The 20,001-nt window shown below is 40.2% G+C and overlaps 1 protein-coding gene across 1 annotated transcript in view; it reads left to right on the top strand.

Annotated features, from left to right (window-relative positions):
- Positions 1-20,001, top strand: part of ttc7a (tetratricopeptide repeat domain 7A) — a 52,429-nt gene that overhangs the window by 6,131 nt on the left and 26,297 nt on the right. Inside the window, exons 5-16 of the mRNA XM_086045411.1 lie at positions 2,800-2,930; positions 4,442-4,566; positions 5,078-5,156; positions 5,373-5,542; positions 6,712-6,775; positions 6,892-7,029; positions 10,688-10,771; positions 11,267-11,371; positions 15,406-15,523; positions 16,200-16,257; positions 16,745-16,817; positions 17,784-17,944. Of these exons, the coding sequence (XP_085901537.1) occupies positions 2,800-2,930; positions 4,442-4,566; positions 5,078-5,156; positions 5,373-5,542; positions 6,712-6,775; positions 6,892-7,029; positions 10,688-10,771; positions 11,267-11,371; positions 15,406-15,523; positions 16,200-16,257; positions 16,745-16,817; positions 17,784-17,944 (1,306 nt within the window). The remainder of the gene's footprint in view (positions 1-2,799; positions 2,931-4,441; positions 4,567-5,077; positions 5,157-5,372; positions 5,543-6,711; positions 6,776-6,891; positions 7,030-10,687; positions 10,772-11,266; positions 11,372-15,405; positions 15,524-16,199; positions 16,258-16,744; positions 16,818-17,783; positions 17,945-20,001) is intronic.

Below are 20,001 nucleotides of genomic sequence, written 5' to 3'. Positions count from 1 at the left end.
GAAAATAGAAGACTCTGGTGATTTTTTTTTTTCTTTTCAGGGTTGCCCTAATACTGATTTGCATATTTTGGGGTCTTACCACTAACAAATATCTGTCCAGATCAACAAGTAGAGAAGAAAAATATTGAGCCTCTGTTTTATTTGAATTTGGTGAATGCAATACAAAGAGAGAGCAAGTCAACAAAATTTTAAAATGGAATATTCTCCATGCCTGCACGTCCTCTCAGCTCTGCAGAGAAGACATTGGGTTTATATTTAATGAACTGCATGAATAAGATCAGGTGCAGTATGGCCTTGAGTCATTTTGCAGTCCAAAAAAAAAAAAAAGCGTCCAAATGATGGCACATCAAAACTTCTAAAGTCGAAGCAATCATTTCAGTGCTGCCTCTTCTGTCACGCTTGTTGCTCGGTTGAGGACCCAAAAGCGGCAACAAGGCAGGAGTGCAGAGATCGAATGGATTCATTTAAATCAAAGGCAAACAAGGTTCTGCGATGTTCAAAAATACTCAAGTCCCAAAGCAACAAGGATCAAATGAAACAAAACAAACACTAGGACTTGACTTTGATAACAGAACATTGACAGTAGACAGCAGACAACAAACCGATGGGGACTGAAAGAAAGCAGGGAACTAAATACAGACTAATTGACAAGCCAACGAATAACACGCAAAGGGTTGGAGGGAGCTGATTGACCAACACCGGGAAATGGGATGACAAGCACAGGTGGACTCAATAACCTAACGACAAACAGGAAAGGAACGCAAGGAAAAAACATGAAACTAAAGTCAAAGACCAAACTCAAAAGACAGACTATGACATCTCCTCCTTTTTTCCAGGGACAGTATTTTTACTTTACTGTACATATGGATCGTCTAGACGCAATCTGCATTCATTTTCAAGTGAAAATTTCAGATCTTTAAATGCTTTGTAGTCATTTACAGATGCAATCTGTGGAAAAGGTCAAGGGTCAGATCCACAGAATATGACAATGTGCATCATACTGGCTAATCTTGTTATCATCCTCATCATCATATCATTACACCCAATATTTCCTGATGAGCGGATGTGACTTCCTGCTAAATTGAAATCTAATTATGTCACAGTCACTGGCAGATTTGAATTCTAGCTTGGTTTCTTGGAAAATCTTCTCAATTCTTTTTAGGTGGACTATAATAGATGATGTCAAAGGCTGCGTGAGAAAGTCGAGCCATTCCTATGGGGGTTGCCTCCCTTTATGTAGATCTTGCTGCCCTGCATTCTGTTGTGGGAATTAAGTCTGCTCTGAATATTTTGGCAATGATGTCTATTTGCGGCGCTCTGCTTATTTGATTAGGCTTGGCATCTTGCCTGAAGATACTCCCCATATCAAGCCTTCCGGCCCACTCAGAAGGTTGCTCTGACTCGATTTACGGTGTACCGATAAACAGTTGTAGCATTAATGTTTCAAAGTGAGCAGTCAGTGAGTGATGCGAAGTCAGTTAATGGCTAATATTAGGTGTGGTTAAACATTTCTGTTTAAGGCCCTCATTGGATTTTGAAAGTGGTCTGCTGGGCAGGCTCAATTGAAGCACCGGGAGAGTTCCCGGTGGGCCAGGCAGTGTTATGTGCTGCTAGGGGCCGCTATTTCTATGGCCTGCGGATCCGTTTTGAAATCAGCAAACAAAGTGACTTCGGTAACTGTAGTTGTGTTATCGCTTTCTTATTACAACTACAATTCACATTATATGGGAAAGGTAGTCCATCAATTCGCAACGTCACTGCTCAATGCGCGTTGCCACAAGTGCAAGCAATCTTAATGATTCTTTTTGTGAGTCTGGTGGACCTGTGGCCTTAAAAAGAAAGAAAGAAAGAAAGAAAGAAAGAAAGAAAGAAAGAAAGAAAGAAAGAATATTATCACCCAATGTTATGTTAAAATACTCAGCAGATTAATTTATACCAATTACAAATAATGTGTGCAACATAGATGGTTAATATTTACTTTCATTTAATCGCATTTTTGAGTGTAAGTGTTCCACGTTTTCATAATAATTGATTTTCATTTGAAAGTGAAATTTAGCCCATGTAGGTCATCTTCCACAGCACAAGATGATCAAACAGTATCAAGTAACCATGTCAGTCCAAATAATGAATCAGTCATATTGAACAGATTGCCTTTTAAGACCAGCCAGCACAGAACATGAGAGGCAGAGTTATACAGTAGTGTTTTGCATATTGCTGGCGTCGGACAGAATTCTTGCATCTCCAAAACATCGCTTTCCAGGAAACCAAAGAAGCAGCATGTTTGTGTAGCTATCAACATCGCATCATCAAAGAAGAATTTGGAGGATTCCTCCTGACAGTGACACATTCACATTCTGAAATTGTTTTCTCGACATCATCATCACGTACTGAACATCCTGAAATAGACAAGTGTTGGAGAGGAGTGTGTGGTCCTTCAAAGTGTGTTCTGATACAAGTTCTTCACAATAAATTAGCAAAAGAAGAAAGGTGCGTCTGAAAAAATATCCTAAAAGATTAAAACAGATCCAACAGACGAGAAATCTATTCTACGGTGGTTTTCCCATCCATCTTTACAGTGACGTGCACCCTTGATCCTGTCCTGCTCAAGTCAAGATATTGTGAATGGGGCATTGAGTAGCAAATGATCCCAAGCCAGCTTCACAAAGCAACAGCTCCAGACCGGGAGCTCCGTAGTTGCACGCTTAAGCTACAGAAGGAATGATAAACAAGTGACAATGTTTGTGTTTTATTTTGTTTTGCTTATCAAATTCCTGGCCTTGGCATTTGAACGTCTTCCAGGTCTGTCTCTGGACCACCAGGCTCTTTCTTCAGTGTCTCGTATCCGTCTGTTAGAGAGGGAAGAGGAAAGTCTTTCCTGTTACCTCAAGGCCTGCGATGCGGCGCTGTCCTACCTGCAGGAGCTTGATAAGGTGATCATTTTTGTGTGTTGCAATAGGTCCAGTTTTAAACTTAATGTCAACTACACCATTGTGTTTGCAAATTCATACCAGGGGTGGGCAACCTTTTGTGATCAAGCAACACATTTGAAACAGACAGATGGGTCAGGTTGTATATAAAGAAATGTGTTATGTGTAAATGCAAAATTTGTATATTTTCATATTCTATCTTTTAATAATAATAATTTTATTATGTACACAAAATCAGGTAACCAATTAATAAATAACTAAAAGAAAATATGAATAAATTTTACCCAGCCAGTTTTAGCACAGAATGGCTAAATTAATGTAACAAATATTGCAGGACTGTTCATAATACAAATGCTCAGTGAGCCGGATTAAAGAATAGAGCGGCCTTTATGTGACACATGAGCCATACTTTGCCCACTGCTGATTTATACAAAATGTTAACATCATCATTACTGAACTCATTCAGTACCATACATTTTCAGATCCTCTTTTACACTAACGTTTGAAAAAAATTGAAATATATATAATAAAAATATGAATAAATATGAAAAAGACATATAAATATGACTGCGATTGATTGAGTTAAATATGGAATTATTAATGCACAAGAACATGAATACGTTTTATTGTTTAGGTCTGAATCAATTTTGTTTCCATGTTAAACAAATTAAATTACTTAAAATACATGCCTTGAGATACAAGTTTAATTCATTCTGTGATCACGCTCATAATTCAAAACACTTCTCAAATCAACATTTTCCATTGAAATAAATTGAAATGTCATTAATTCGCTCCAACGTCCCTTTCTTAAACCAGTCAAATTTTAGTGATTGGTTTTAAGAAGGAAAAAATAGCACTCCATATTATTGTACTTATAAAAACATGGATTAATAACGTAATCAAATGGAATATAAAGAATTAAACAGTTTGTGTATCATAATTTAATGCTGCAATTCCTTTGATTGGGCTGTACCTTCTGCCATGTCTGCCTTGGCCACCCAGAGGCAGAATTATACAGTCATGCTGATGCAAATGAAGAAGTATAGGATTTCTCTGCTACTGTAAAAGTGACTCAGTAAAGAAGTTGCAATATTTGTCATTTTTACTAGAGGATAAAGAATATACGCCTGTGCGTATTGTGTATTGTTATATTATCTGATTACATGTGTTGCTCCACAGTTTGAGTTCAAATACCTGTTGCTTAAAGGGTTCTAAAACTGTGACAATCAATGCTAACGTTAGCAACTCAATTACATTTTCATTTATGTATTAGCATTTAGCTAGCGGGCCATTCTAAAGACTTGTATTTCAAAGCACCGCCATAGCGTAAATGAGATATTATTATGCAGCTTTGCTTCCTCCAATGAATGGGGACATTATTTGGGGAAAGTCAACAAAATGGCACACGTTGATGAATGATGCATGCATGTACCAAGACTCCCTGGGATGTGAGCTGTATGGCTCTGCAAAGGTACAGCACTGTGATTTTACTTGAAGTCAACATTTATTTTCAGACAGTTACAACACCCCATCCTAAGACAGCCAAAGTCAGTCTGCTTTCTCCACCTGTGGACTTCGACTTGGGTTTCTTCCTACAGGCAGCCCTACAGAGTGCATACCTGTGTTTGCTGCAGAGAGGGTGAGTCCCGCGCATGTGCACATGCACACACTGAAGCACAGGTCATGCTGGTTGGAAAATTTGGGATTTTAGGAAGTTAAGAAGAGAAAACTTATTGGCTCAGCTTGTTAAAACCAAGATGCGTTCAAAGGTTTTGCCAGTAGGTGTCAGTATAGTAAAAAAGGAATGCCCCCTGTCACATCCAACGTGTATAGAAAGGACAAAGAAAGTGGTGGCAGAGGAGTGTAAAAAGTTTTGTTACATATATTGATCATTTTTGCATGATTACAGTATGAAAATTCTGATAGCATTAATATCCTTATCCAACAATTTTGCAATCTCTTGCACCATTCTGCAGGTCATGTCTCATATACTTAAAATCTTTCCAATTAACTACAAATGTATGATTTGCCTGTATTGAGAAATTCTATGAATAATTGCGTGCATCTTTTCTCATATGCTCCTCCTCAATGTTTTATGTGGTTTATTTCCAGTGTCAAAATCATGGAAATACACTTTATGTGCTTGTTAGTCATCTAGCGCAAGGTGCCCACCAACTACGTCGAGTGATGAGGGTGGTCGAGTCACGAGGGTCTCAGGGTTTCAGGAAGGTCAGCTGCCACACTTACACAGTACAAAAGATGTTAACCATGATTTAAATTAAAATGTTGGCATGCTCTACTCAAATAACATATTTGAAGCTCTCTATGAATAATTCATGAACTACTCAAGAGCTTTAACGTAACAGTATGAGTCAACATAGTGCTGACAACATACTCTCACCTATAGTGAGTACTTCAAAATACGTTAAACCACTACTTTTACAGACTGCAGCAAGGAAACTCGCAGAGGTGCTGCTGAGCTCAGTGACTGAAGACAGTTACTGGCCCCCACTAGGCCCCCCACCTTCGGCCTGGCTCCGTAGAGAGGGAGCAGCCACCTCCAAAGACGCACTCTACCCCACCGTCAAACCACCACAACGTTACACGACTGACAGGTTTCAATCTCTTTGCCTTGCTTTTCACTGTGTCAGTCTGCTGTTTCATTGATTCGAAATCCATAATACTGGCGTCCAGGAAACTTCATACAAAGTAGTAGGCTACTGTGCAAATAGAACTCTCTCTTTCAGAGACATTTTTTGACACGTTTAAGATATGATTCAGTTGGCAGGATTGTGGCAAAAAATACAAATCCATTTCCATGGTGGAGTGGCGCAATGATCAAGGAAAAACCCGTTGATTTTGCTGACAATCTGGATAAAAACAAATACCGCCAACTGAAACAAGACTGCTGATGTAGCTGCCCTAAATGCATTGGTAATTATCGAAACCACGTTTTGTATCCGTAATGGTTAACACCCCAGTATTTAGAAGCTCTTTAACTGAAATGCTGTTTATTGCTTGGATGTCATTTTTATTTTTATGCATGCATTTTCAAAGGCACTGTTTTGCAAAAAGTAGAAAAGCATAAATGATTGATTGTATGAATGATTGTAGTTGTTGAAGGTTATGCTTGATGAATTGCTGACTCCACGGGGCCCCAGTGGACCTGCTCAATTATGTGTATCACAAGGTGAACTCCTCATTCAAAATGGTAAAATGTTGAATGCTCACTTAAATTGAAAGAGTCTGCATTAAAGCTCCTGTCTATCTAACGTATCTTGTTGTCTGAGCAGAGAAGACGGCTTGCTTGTTGCGCAGCTCGTGCAACCAGTAGTTACTGCCACATGACTAATCCTCACACACTTCAGAAAGATCTCAACCCATGTCTAAGATTAGAGGATGAGAAGTGACGCAATTCATTTTGAGGAGCAGCTAGCTGCTATACGGTAGTATATTTGCGGCTTTGGTGTTGTCTCATACCGTACCTCTTTTTCAAGCCCAATAGTCTCTTCTAAATATGTTTTATAGTGTCAAAAATGTTCATAAAACAGATTTGTGTGTTGGGAATGGAAAAATTAAGCACTATGTGTGATATATCTGAGAACATGCCGTCTAGTTATAAAAACGCCTACGGTGGTCCGTGTAGTATTACACACCAGGTGAGTCCGAGTCCGAAACCGGACACTCCGGAAACCCGAAAGGCTTAGAGTAAATGATATCTGTGCCTTTGCGTGTATGTCGACAAGAAGGACTTTGTATAATCGTGCTTCCTTTGTCACTGCAGTTGCTTCTGTCCCCAGGACGTGGTTGAAGAGGCTGTGTTGCTGCTTCTCATTACAGAGTCCATGGTGAGACATAAACACACACATGTACATACGTTCTGCGCTTGCATTTGGAATGCATACGGACACCTTCAAGCTGTCGTTGTCTTCTCTTCTACACTTCAAATATCGTTTTTATCCAGGCCAGTGGCGATGCGGTCATCAGTCGCCTGCCAGATCAGGCCGAGGCTCGCCAGGCCACCCTGAAAGATTCGATCTCGGTCTACGACCTGCTCGCTATCGGCATGGTTAGGAGGGGGCAGTACACCATGTTGTCTGAGGTCTGCGGACACACACGCACATTAAATGTCCTCCATAGTGCAGGTCTGCAGTGAGGCTTGCAGATGAGTGAGAGATGTGTTAGGGACGGCCTTGTTTTCAGCAAACCTTTTAAAGAATTCCCTTCTCAGTCTGAGCTAAAGGGATTATATGTCCCACTTCCTTTATTCCCCCCTACTCCCCCGACATTCACTCCATACGCCAGCTATCCCCCTGCTCTTCAGTTTTGAGTTTTATTCTCTCTTAATCTCATTCTTACAAGCTCACTTACCTCTAAAATGTGCCCTGTGTGCATGTGTGACAGGTTTGCGAGCTGGCTTCATAAATAAGAGTTGTCATTTTCTAAACGACCTTTCATACTGTGTTAGTTGAGATTCAACATCAACTGATAACACTGGTCAACAAAGTTTTACTAAATATTTTGATCAGAGAGGGAAGTAAACTTGTCAGGTTTTAATAACAATAATAATGATATAATGACCATAATATAATATGTAATATACTACCGGTAATATATTTAGTCGTTTTTACGGTTTTAATTAAACGTTAGGTTGAGCAACAAGTGGATTTTTTTTCCTGAAACTTCATAGCTATGAATTACAACGCATAGTAAGATCCATATTGGTCAAGCTTTTATAGGTCACACTGAAAAAGGAAAAATAAAAATATCTCAAAAACCTCATGTACTACAAAAAACATAAAGATGTTTTTGAAATCATCGTTAAAAGTACATTTAGTGACACCTAAAGTCATTTCTGGTTAGAATTTGCCATTGACCAGTATAATCTGAAAGCAAGTGCATTTAAATATCATCAGCTCAGCTCCATCTGTTTCTACACACGATGAACTTTAACTTATTACAGTCACTAATGAATCAGTAACATTCTCAACGTTACGTTCTACATTTCTGTAGTTTGTACTTGATATGTTGGCTACTAGTACTGTGGGTACACAGAAAATCATTTTTTGGGGCTCCGGGACTGTACATTATCAACATAATTGGAATTATTGAAACGTCATTTTCCAGACTTTTTGTCTTTCTTTTACCTAAACGCGTTCAATTGCCACTATTAGCAAGCCAGTGATGGTGTAGTACTTTACTCGCTTGACCTTCGTGCAGGTTTTGTGGGTTTTGGTTCCCACTGTGTGAATAGTTAATAATAATTAACTTAGAAACAATTACCAAAACAACACATTACACTGGCATTGTGTGCCAAACATTCTGTGGACGAGAAAGTCCTCATTCTTGAGAGTTGTTATCTCACTCTGCTTCCAAACGAAGACAGATCTTGGTGATGTGTCGCTGGAGTTCTTGGTCTTCACGTGAACTCAGCAAGCAAATACACGTTCATCATAGTACCGATGATCTTGCCTATGCTCCATGAGGTTCTTGGTGCAGTATCATCCACAATCAAAATAACGTCCCCAGTCACAAAGTTTCTCTCACTCCCTCACTCGAGACCACTTTTGACATAGTTGGAGTTCAGGCAACTGTTCCTTATGGCCTTTCTTATCCTTTACTTGGACTGGAACAATGGAAAAGATGCTATCTGGGTCGCTGACCCCATTGTCACTACGACTTTCATTTGCTGTTTCCACAAAGCCCCTGCGCAGACTACCTTTCAACGTCCTCTTGTGATTCTTCCTGTTTTTGCTCTTTATATGTAACACGCTTGGATGTGTGTTAATGAACAGACTTCACAATTCAATTTTCTCCTGCCAGAACTCGCTCATATGCCCTTGTTTCAAGCAGCTAAAGCCGAGTCCCTCACCTGGACAAAGTCTGTTTTATCCATGTCGGAGGATTCCTTCAATATTTTACGTTGTTCCATGATGTGTGCATCTTGACAGAAGCGGCAGAGTTTGGTGAAAGCACTAAATGACCTGGAAGCAGTTTTCGTGTTTGGTTTTCTTTCTGTGTTTACGTCGCCATCTTGGCTGTTCACTGGTGTGGCAGTTGTTCTGGTGGAAATTGAGGCTTATTGAAGGCTTGGATCATACCTTGATGTAAAGTTGAAGCTTCTTGCTCTTTTCTCTTGAGTATCAAAGGTAACAGTTATCCACTTTTCTCTCCATTGGTAGGGAAGTTTATTAATAATGGCTTGCATGTTAGCGTCATTATCTAACTCCTCACTGTAATCTGCCATTGCATTGATCATGTATTTAGAGCTTCAACTCGATTAGTCAATTTTCTTTTGTGGTTTGTAATCCAACATAGCTTCGTCTGTAGGTTCCATCGCAGCTGTATCTTTATCAGTCTTTATGATGAAAGATGAAAGCCTTTCCACTTGCTAGCCGTTGATAACTCCACAGAAAAACAGCGCCTCTTGTAATGTTGGTCCAAATCCTGTTCGTGTACTCCAAATTCTGGGCACCAAAATAAGTTGTCAAGTCTAGTGAGTCGGTTAGAATGGTTCTCGAACTAATGTTTGTGTAGTTTGCTGTGAGTCATGGCTTACGCGCATCTACTACAATTTATCCAGGTTGTTTGTAATCCACTTGACTGACCATGCTTTGAAATGACTGCATTAGTCACCAACAGAAAATAGACTTACAGTAAGACATGTTAGTAGAACCGTGTGCAGGGATGGGAAAAGTATTGCCTTTCTGTACTTGAGTAAAAGTACAATTACTTGTATAATAAACGACTTTGATAAAAGTACTCATTCAATTAAGTACTCAAGTAAAAGTAAAAAAAGTACACACTCTGAAATTTCCTTCGTGTGTCAAAGTAAAAAGTATTTTTACTGGATGTTTCCTCCTCATGTCATATAATTTGAAAGCTATTAAATTTGAAAGGTCATCACTTAACATTAAACTGAGTGGATTGTTTTTTTAGTTCTCAAACTTTATAACTTCAAGGTCTTCCTGAGAGCAAACAAATGGAACCACGCTGTTGTCTACCACACTAATAAAGCATGTTATGCTAAACTAACGTCATTAGCTAACGAAAGGGTAATCTTTTAGCTTTACCATGATATGTTTTCTCAGGTCGGACGGGGAATTCTTGTAGGCGGCAAAGTAAAAAGTATTCTAAAAAATAAATACTCTGTGAATTACAAAGTACTGGGAAAAAAAGTACTCAAGTACAGTAAAAAAGTATTGCCGTTTGTTACTTCCCATCTCTGACTGTGTGTCGCCGCAGCTCAAGACTAATACTGAACAGAGCCTTTTTTCTCACAGTAACCATTGAATAACAACACCCCCCCACCCCACCCACTCTAGCTGAATGACAATATCTGACTGATTGGCACTCCATTCCGCACACTCCTCCTCTCATCTGTGCACACATCACTCACATCATTACAGACTAAAAGATGTCGATTGGGTAGAGGCGTGGCGACTGACAGTCATTTCAAGAAAAATGTCAGAAAGCACCAAAGTATTCTATAGAGATTAAATTATTAAGAGACCATGTAAACAAGAGGGAAAAAATTGTTAATGTGTTTATAATGTTCATAATACGAAACTTTTTCTATATTTCCACATTTCAAATTAGATTTTTTTTATGGCCACTAAAAAGTATATAAACTCATTAGATTATTTTACATGTAGAGACTGCATGCCTCCACTTGGACCTGCGCAACCTACTATACGTGTTACATTATTGTAGCTGTGTGAACATTCACCTATTGTCAATAGTCTGCATTTACCTTGTAGTGTCTGGAACGAGCAATGAAGTTTTCTTTCAACGAGTTCCACCTCTGGCACCAGCTGGGCCTGTCACTCATGGCGTCTGGGAAGGTGAGGTTATTTCTACTTTAAATGCCGCACTCACCATTTCACTACGGACATCAAAGCAACAAATTGCGGTCGCAGATAAAATGTTTGGATACACAATGCATATGCACTGGCTAGCTAGCCCTGCACCCTTTATTTGCATCAAAGGATGCTGGAATATTAATTCTGTCTGTTAGCGGGGCAGAATATAACTCAAATATTATTCTGGGAAATGAAAAAGGCATTTTGTGAGTTAGATGACAAAGAACCTGTATGCCGCTTCTGTGTTTTAATACTAGTCCCTTGGTTTCTAGATGTGTTGGTAGTCGGAAACGCTAATGGGAGCCCATTTAAAATGATAGTCGGACTGGCCTACAGGCGATTACTATTTGGTTGGACAAAATGGCGGATAAATGGATGGCGGAAGGCGATAAACGGATCACGAATTGTTAGTAAAATGCCCAGCTCTTGGTTCACAAATCACAATTTCTCACTTATATTTCTGTGTGTATGTTGCAGGCAGTTGGTGCTGTGTCTGTGTTTAAAGAATGTGCCAGGATGAGACCAGAAGACCCGTTATTGCCCCTGTTAGCCGCTAAAGTCTGCATTGGTCAGCTGCACTGGGTGAATACAACATGCAAAACCAAATAATACAACCCTAATTCCATTGAAGTTGGAACGTTGTGTAAAACGTAAATAAGAACAGAATACAATCATTTGAAAATCGTGTTCAACGCCAAGCAATTGCAAGGCATGTTACTGAATCAATCCAAATTCATTGAAGTTGGCGCATTGTGCAACACGTAAACACAGTACAATTATTTGCGAGTGCTTTACAACATATTTTCAATTAAATACATTACAAAGATAAGGAAATTGTATTTTTATGCACCTTATTCACCTTTTTGGGATTTGATGCCGGCAACATGTTTAAAAAAAGCTGGGACAGGGGCATGCTCACCACTGTGTTACAGCACCTTTCCTTTTAACAACACTCAATAAGCTTTTGAGAACTTAGGACATGGTTTAAGATTTGTGGATTTTTTCCCATTCTTGCTTGATGTTCAACTTTAGTTGCTCAACAGTCCAGCATCTCCTTTGTGATATTTTGTGCTTCACAATGATCTCCACATTTTCAATGCGAGATAGGTCTGGACTGCTGGCAGGCCAGTCTAGGACTGCCAGTCTTTTCCTATTCACATGCAGAATGTGGCTTGGCATTGTCTTACTGAAATAAGGAGACTGCTCCAAACTGTGTTATTGGAGCATTCTTTAACTTTGTACTGTATATTGTCTTTGTAGTGTATTCAATTGAATATAGTTTGAAAAGTATTTGCAAATCATTGTATTCTGTTTTTATTTGTTTTACACAGCATCCAAACTTCATTGGAATTGGGGTTTTGAGCAAAACAATCATTCACACTCACATTCACACCTATTGACAATTTACAGCCGTCAATCAATCTAGAATGTGTATTTTGGAATGTGGGAGTTAGCTATAGGGTGCCGAGAGAAACCCACCACGAAGCAAACATGAGGAAAGCCTGCAAACTCCACACAGGAGAGCCTTGCCTTGGATTGGTGCAAAGTAGGTAAACAAAAATTCCTCCTGTCAATCATTTTAAAAATATATATATATATTAAGCAAAACCATGACTGCTTGTGGTGACCCCAAGTGGAATAAGCCGAAAGACAGCAACAAAAGGAAAGCAGCATAGGGGCTCAGGTCTGGTACTGTTCCTGATTTTTGAGTGGAGTTTTTGAGTGCGTGTTCTTCTGGTAGGCTACTTGAGTGGGTTCTCTGGGACTACTAAGGCTTCCTCCCACGGTCTAAAAACACATATGTAAAAGGTTTATTCAAGGTACAGAATTGTGGGTTAGTTCTCTTTCTCTGTCAGGGATTTACAAACAAAATCACAAAATGTACTTTTTCAATTCGCACATGGTCACACTTAAGCGTTAAATTGAGGGTTGCGTCATCCAATAAATGCCATGATCAGCAGCTACAAAGGAGACTCATGGATGGATGTACTTTGTATGCATGTGCATGTGAAGTCATCGCACACCCAACACTTGTGTTGCTATTGTCATCGGAGTGACATACAGGTCACTCAGGCAGACGCACTTGGCCAGAATCACGCGCAGCTTGGATAGCCCTGCTGTTCATGACCTCGGCGTGAGTGGCAAAGTCGCATCAACAGTGGCGTGTTGGCGGGTAGTTGAGAGAGAATGAGCAAGGGTGAGGCAGAAAGATGGAGGGAGAAAAAAAGGGTTAGAAAATTAGAAAAGAGGAGTGTACAGGGGTGAGGGTGGAGAGCACATCTGTCAGTGGCTGGAGCTCATGCTAGGCCGGAGACAGTAAGGAGCTTACGGTCTTAATCACAAAGGGCCTCTGTGGCCGGAGCACAGTGGGGCATTACATAAATGGGCCACCATTATCAGCCATCAGATGGACTAGACATCACTCTATACAAATGTACAACTTTTTCTTCTGTGGATGCTTGTTGGAGAGCACCACAATCACAGCACTTTAAATCTGAAGTGCTCGTGGCAATCCTGTGACATCACCACAGATAAACAGCATTTCTAAATTTGTGAAAAACAGTTTTCTGTTAGTGTTTATTTGTCTACCTGAGGTTTGCTCACTTGATCCCTGTCCAGAAATTGCTCATATCTGTGTGTTCCACATGTGCCACCACCATCAATCACCGTGTGAGTTTGATAAGTGAAGTGAAGCATGAACTAGTAAATCGAGTAGACACAATAAATGGGGGGAGCAGAATACATTTTGGTGAAGATCTGGATAAAGGTGTCGATGCAGGAATTAAGTTTTACCGTTTGCAATGGCATCAAGACAGTACTGTCTGGCTGTTTTTCATCCACCACGGGAAATGATGTTGCCTGCTAACTAACTAACTGACGAACAAACAAAACACACTACTAGGTAGAAACTAGAGGTACACTGATATGTTTTTTTCAGGGCTGATACCGATTATTAGTAGTCAAGGAGGCCAATAACCGATATTTGGAGCCAATATTTATTTTCAGCAAAAAGGAAAATATTGGTGTCACAATCCCAAAAAATAATAATAAAATCAAAACTCTAAACTTTAATGAAACGTCTTTAAGCATATTGAACACATTTTCAGATTTGCATGACGTTGTTTTTTTTCATCATTACTATTATAAATGTTAGCCAATATATGTCTTTGTTTTAAAATTCTAACATAAAAGGAATTCCAAGGGTCATCAGCATGTCTTCAAAAGTTATCTCCCAATCTCCCCAGAATTTTCTACTGTAAATAAAGTCCTCCAAAATTTCATTCATTCATTTCAAATGACAGAAATGCTAAAATTTCACTTTTTGGGGGGGGCAGGGTTCAAACAAAAACAAAAAGTGTAGTCTTCCCAGGGTCGGTAGAATCTCTTATAAAGGTAACTGAAATTTTAAATAAATTGTTCTTTGAAGTTAACACAGTTTTAAATTGATTTATTATCGGCCATCAGATTTTATAAAAGGCCGATGCCGATATTCGTCAAAACACCGACTATCGAAGCCGATAAATGGATGGTCTATCCCTAGTAGAAACATAGGTATTTTTCGCCCTAGATATAGATATAGTATATAATCATTATAGAAAGGCTAAAACAACATTTAAGGCGGAAAAGAAAGATACAATAACTGCATTTAGGCTCTCCACTCCCTAATACAAGATTTAGACAAAGTGAACAGAGAATGGAAGAAAGAGGGCGGATGATTGGTGTCAAAGCGATGGATTTGTTGGTCGCAGCACTCAACCACCAGCAACTCGATCTCACACAGACGGGGTGACACACTGTTCTTCAAGCTCTGAAGGCCTGGAGCCAGCTATGGCCTGCAGCTTCCTGTTGCATGAACGGGTGGTTGACCGTTTGTGTGTCCGTACTTCACGTGCATTCACTAAATAATCCTGACTGGCCCCTTTGCCCACTGTTGCATTTGCTGTTGTCATCACAACTGTCCCGATAGGCATCCGTGATCTGGGCACCATCATACTGGTTATTGGACACTTCAATCTTGTGCCTCTCTCCCATCTACAGTACTAACAGCTTTTGAGTGTTTTATTGAGTTATTTATGATTATTATTAATATGAGCATTATTATTTAAAGCGGAAGTCAACCCAAACATATTTTTGTCAAGAATATGTTCTATGCAGGCCCACTAGTTGAAATTGTGGAATATGAGTTAAGCAGCAAAATCCCCCCGTTTTTAGCTAGCTCTGGGGGCGGCCATTTTGTCACTTCTGTCGACTGAAAATGACATCACAGCTGCTCAGGGCTCGGGTAACGACCAATCACAGCTCACCTGTTTTCTGAAAATGAGCCATAATTGGTCGTTAGCTGAGCCCTGAGTATCTGTGATGTCATTTTCAGTCGACAGAAGTGACAAAATGGCCGCCCCCAGAGATGGCTAAAAACGGATGGATTAACTCTTATTCTAAAATCACAATATTTATCAGAATGCCTTGTTTCAGCTGGTGTGCCTGCATAGAACATATTCTTGAAAAAATATGTTTGAGTTGATTTCCCCTTTAATTTAAATAGCTCTCTTTTTTTTTTTTTTTGTATAGCACTTTGTTACAGCTGCAGCTGTTGACAAAGTTAATGTGCGTTTCAGTTCTCAGAAGCGGAGGCTTTGTCCCAAAGTGTGGTGTCGATGGGAGAGGGAGCTGGGGAAGCGCTTCCTCGGGCCTACCTGGCTTTGGGACTCTCCTACAGTCTGCAGGCTTCTGACGGTGAGAATGCAATTGGGTTTATTTTCAAATGTCCTTGGAAGCAAAAAACCTATAAGGACTTCCTACAAAGATGAGTTATCATGAGCAACGATGACTATTCTTCACTGGACCCCTAAAAGCCTCACGGGGACGATTGAACATGCACTCTGACTTTACATACCATCAATTTTAAAATGTACATTCACAAAGGTTGAACACAGTCAATTATGGAATTTTTTATATTCAACCTCCGATATTCTCAGATTTTGAAACCATTTTTTCCCAGCATGAACATTTTGTTGTCCTGACAAATCATTGTTAAACATTATGACTATTTGTATTTTCAAGTCAAATTTGTACATTTCTAAATTGTCTTGCATCTTATATTCATGAATAAATACATTAAAACAAAAACAATGTGGAGGATTTGTGCTGATAGCTCGCACCGCAGATGAAAAAGTGTGTAATACTTTATTTCTGGTATCAAGACATGGCACATGTAGAGAAGTTAGTCTTACTGCGTTGTTTCTTCTTCAAGCACCCATGCTTGAGGCTAATGTCACAAAAGAGCACACAAAACTAAAGAAAAAGCAGAACACTAGTCCTTGACTAGGATAATGAAGTACTCTGATGTCTTGTGTGATATGGACATGTCTGATTATCATGTTTCAAGCTGCTGATTCTGTCCTTTTTCTAGCCTCTTTGAAAGAAGATCGAAATGAATACAACAAAAAAGCTCTAAGAACTCTGAGAAAGTAAGTTCCACTTAATCCAGTCAGATATTTGTCAAGTGTTGTATTATCTTGAGGCATGAAATGTGGCACATGCTGAATTGTTATCTGGTTAAATCCTTATGATCTAATATCTCGAGCAATATATCGCTGGCATCGGCCCAAAACCTTGGACCACCGAAATCACAAAGTCACTTTTCAGGAGACCCCAAAAATGGCAAGTTTGTTCAATCATTAGCATGGCGTCGTGAAAGATAGCAAGCCATTTTCAACACGGTAGATCGGTCAATAATAAGTAAAAATAATGCCCGCGTGTGTGGACTGAACTGTAGTATAGAGTTTTGAAAAAATACGAAATTCGCCCTAATGTGAGTTATGAGGTTTTGGCCTGACGCCAGCGATATGTGCATTTAACTAAGTTGCTCAACTCTACTAAGCTATAGTTTGAATACAATAGAATAATTTTGGGCACATTTGAATCTGGCATGGCCCAATCTGTCTGTCTTCACAGGGCTCATTCATTAGACCCACAGGATGCTCACATTGCCATGTGCTTGGCTCTGCAGCTGGCTCTTGTACGGCAGGTGAAAGCAAACAAATGCAACATAACCCACCTTGTCTCTCCAGCTTTCCATTGTCAAATCATCTGAAGGATTCTAAAATAATATGATTGTATATGAATTAGTGCTGCCAAGCGATAATTTTTTGAAAACTAATTAATCACAAAATTTTCCATGATTGATCGTGATTAATCATATTTTTCTGCTACAATTTTCTTTTACAAAGCTTGGAACTGTTATTTACTTGAGTTAAATCTTGGAATTTAATGAGGAAAAAAATGAAATTATATTTTGATTCAAAGACTGTTCAAATAGCTTTTTTTTTTAATCCTTGACTACGATTCTTTTCTTGTAAAAGACAACTGTTCAACGATACACCAAAGACGTACAATTAACATGGTATTTGAATTTGGCTTTGCAAAGTGCGCAATTTCTCCAACGAGCCGTCGAACGGCTACATAAAAGTCCGTCTTTGCGACAGTGACTCTTAAGTTTGGCGGCAAAGTGAACAGAGGTAGCTTCTGCAGGAAGTAAATAAAACTGAGTTAACTGAGTTCATTTTTTTTTATACATTATCAAATTTAAATTCATCTCCATAGTTAAGGCTTTAACTTTGACAGCCCTAATATTAACCCTACCATAGCAATTTTAGACATCCCTCAGTTGGGGGTACCAAGCATTGTAGAACAACCTAAAGGGTGGAGTTGCAGTCTGTTGCTTAGTTGACAGAGGCACACACCCTTGTCAAGGAAAGCTGTTTCTTCCTGCAATCAAACATCCAAATACCAAGAAATAAAAAGCACAAAATGTTGGATGTCATCCAGTATTGTCCTGTTTACTGTGTGATGTTCCTCTTCTTCATCCACATCGTTGACAAAGTTGTCCAGATGACGATTATTGTGCCAAACTTGAATGTAACGTTCTAGACTACTCGTTGGAACTTCGGAAACGCGGCTGAAGTTGCCTACAATGATGGATATGCATTGGCAGGTATCTGCAGCCATGGAGCCCTTGCAGGAGGCTTTATCTCTCCACGGGGATGACTTGCACTCTCTCCACTTGCTCAGCCTTCTCCTCAGTGCTCAGAAACACCAGCGCCATGCCCTGGACACCTTGGGACTGGCCCTCAGCCAGCACCCTGACAACTTCAAGTAAACCCGCAGCACCATCCCACTCACACATGCAGCAGAAAATACTGACGCACGCATCGGTCGAATGGGAATAAGGCACTGGCAATGAAGCTACACAATCACTTATTTCGACTGCCTAGCTTCTTAATCTTTGAGAGAGAGAGGGAGAGAGAGAGAGAGAGAGAGAGAGAGAGAGAGAAAGCGAGCGAGCGACTCTGAAAAGCCACACAGCACCAACACTTGTCATCTTGCAGGGATAGGGTGTCTCAGCTCCACTGCGTTGGAGGCCAGGCGCGTGCTCACACACGCACACGCACGCCCCCAACACACACACACACACACACTCGCAATGCCTTATTTAGAAGTGCCAGAGTGAAGGCCTGCATTGCGGTACCTATTTCCCCTCATACACCCCTTAGCCTTTTAACACTGTAGCTTTGACCCAAGGCTGCAGGCACACTCCCAACATGGTAACTGCTTCTGACGGTTGTTCTATTTTATTTAGCTCTCATTAATTAAATTCATGATATCAAGTGATAGTAAATAAAATATCAGCAAATGAATAAAACACATTGAATAATCATAACGCATAGAGAAAACCAGATGCTATTTTGAAGGTAAAAGTAACAGTCCAGCCCAAGCATGTTGCATCATCTCTTGAGATATGTTTGCTCCCTGTAAATGCATTTCTCAACGCAGCCGTTTGGGGTCAGTGTTGACCACCGTAGTCCCACTAACAGCAGATGGTGTTCATCGCTACATCAGGAAGTGAGTGATCATGCAGTACCACAACAAAATAAATGCAACAAAACGAGGAAGGAAATTAGACCTCTCAAAGAAGGAAAAACAGCCGAATAGAGGGCTGCTTCTCTGATGAGGCTTCACTGCTTTGCCCTCAAGGGAATTCTTTGTCCTCTCCTCTCTGTCTAGAGGACATAATCACACACACGCACGCACACACGCTCTCCTCCTCACTAGCGACACTTGACTACTTTGACCCATTTAAGTGCCGGACCCAGCCAATCACCTTCGCTCTTTGAGTCAGGAATCCCCATCACCACGGTAACCGGGAGGTCGCATGTGTAGAGCATGCAGCATCAGTTGTCATTCCAAAGCTTTTTTGTCTGGGTTTGTACTGAGAAATTGAGTCAGACAATAAGAGGGCGTTTGAGATAACATGCAAGATTAAAAGAAAACATTTTTTCAGCAGCTCTTCTTATGCTCAGATTGTTGTACGTTTGTGATTTTCGGGCTCTGTTGATGAGCTTTCACACCGCGTGTTAGTTCTTATTCAATGCCAAGAACCCCCCCCCCAAAAAAGAAAAAAAAAAGTTTTTTTCTAGATAGATAGATCTTCAACTAAATGCTGATAATATCATTGAGGAAAACAGTGAAGTGTGGTTAGCAAGTCTCCTTTACCATGGAGAGGTTCGGGTTAAAAATCTCAGCTCAGGCCTGTTGCATGTTCTTTCTGTGCTTGTGTGGATTTTCTCCAAATTCCCAAAACATGCATGATAGGTTAATTGAAGACTGGAAATTATCCATAGATGTGAGTGTGATCTATAATGGCTGTTTCTGTACCCGGTATATGTGCCCTGACTGGTGACCGTCTCACCCACGACCCGAATTATAAAAACTGGATGGATGGACGGGCGGGCGTGTGCGACCAATAGTAGTTGTTATTTTTAACATTTTGTGAAAATGCACCAGATTGTCCACAGAGAGGAGATTTGTGAACAGTTGCAAGTCACAGAAATGTGGCAAAGAAGAAATAGGCACATGTGGGGTAAGAAGACATTCATCAGCTTGTATTTGAATCGATTTCTCGCTCGCCCTCGGTGGAGGTGCATTCTCTGTAACAAGCCTTTTGAATATCGTTTGTGCTCAGTGAGTGTCGCACAGCCGAGGCGGAACGTTGCGAGGTATTGCGCGACAGTTGTCCGTGTACTGCGCTGGTGAGAGGAAATTGGTAGTGTGTGTGGGTGTGTGCGTGAGAGGGGGTGATGTACTTGTGTCTAGGATCTTAGTCTTGCACATGGATGCTGATGTGTCTCACTGTATTTGTGTGCGCGTGCATG

The sequence above is a fragment of the Filicampus tigris genome, chromosome 11, assembly GCF_054856515.1.
Source record: "Filicampus tigris isolate MCC_2025a chromosome 11, RoL_Ftig_1.0, whole genome shotgun sequence".
Lineage (NCBI taxonomy): Eukaryota > Metazoa > Chordata > Actinopteri > Syngnathiformes > Syngnathidae > Filicampus > Filicampus tigris.
This window is presented reverse-complemented; position numbering and strand designations above follow the sequence as displayed.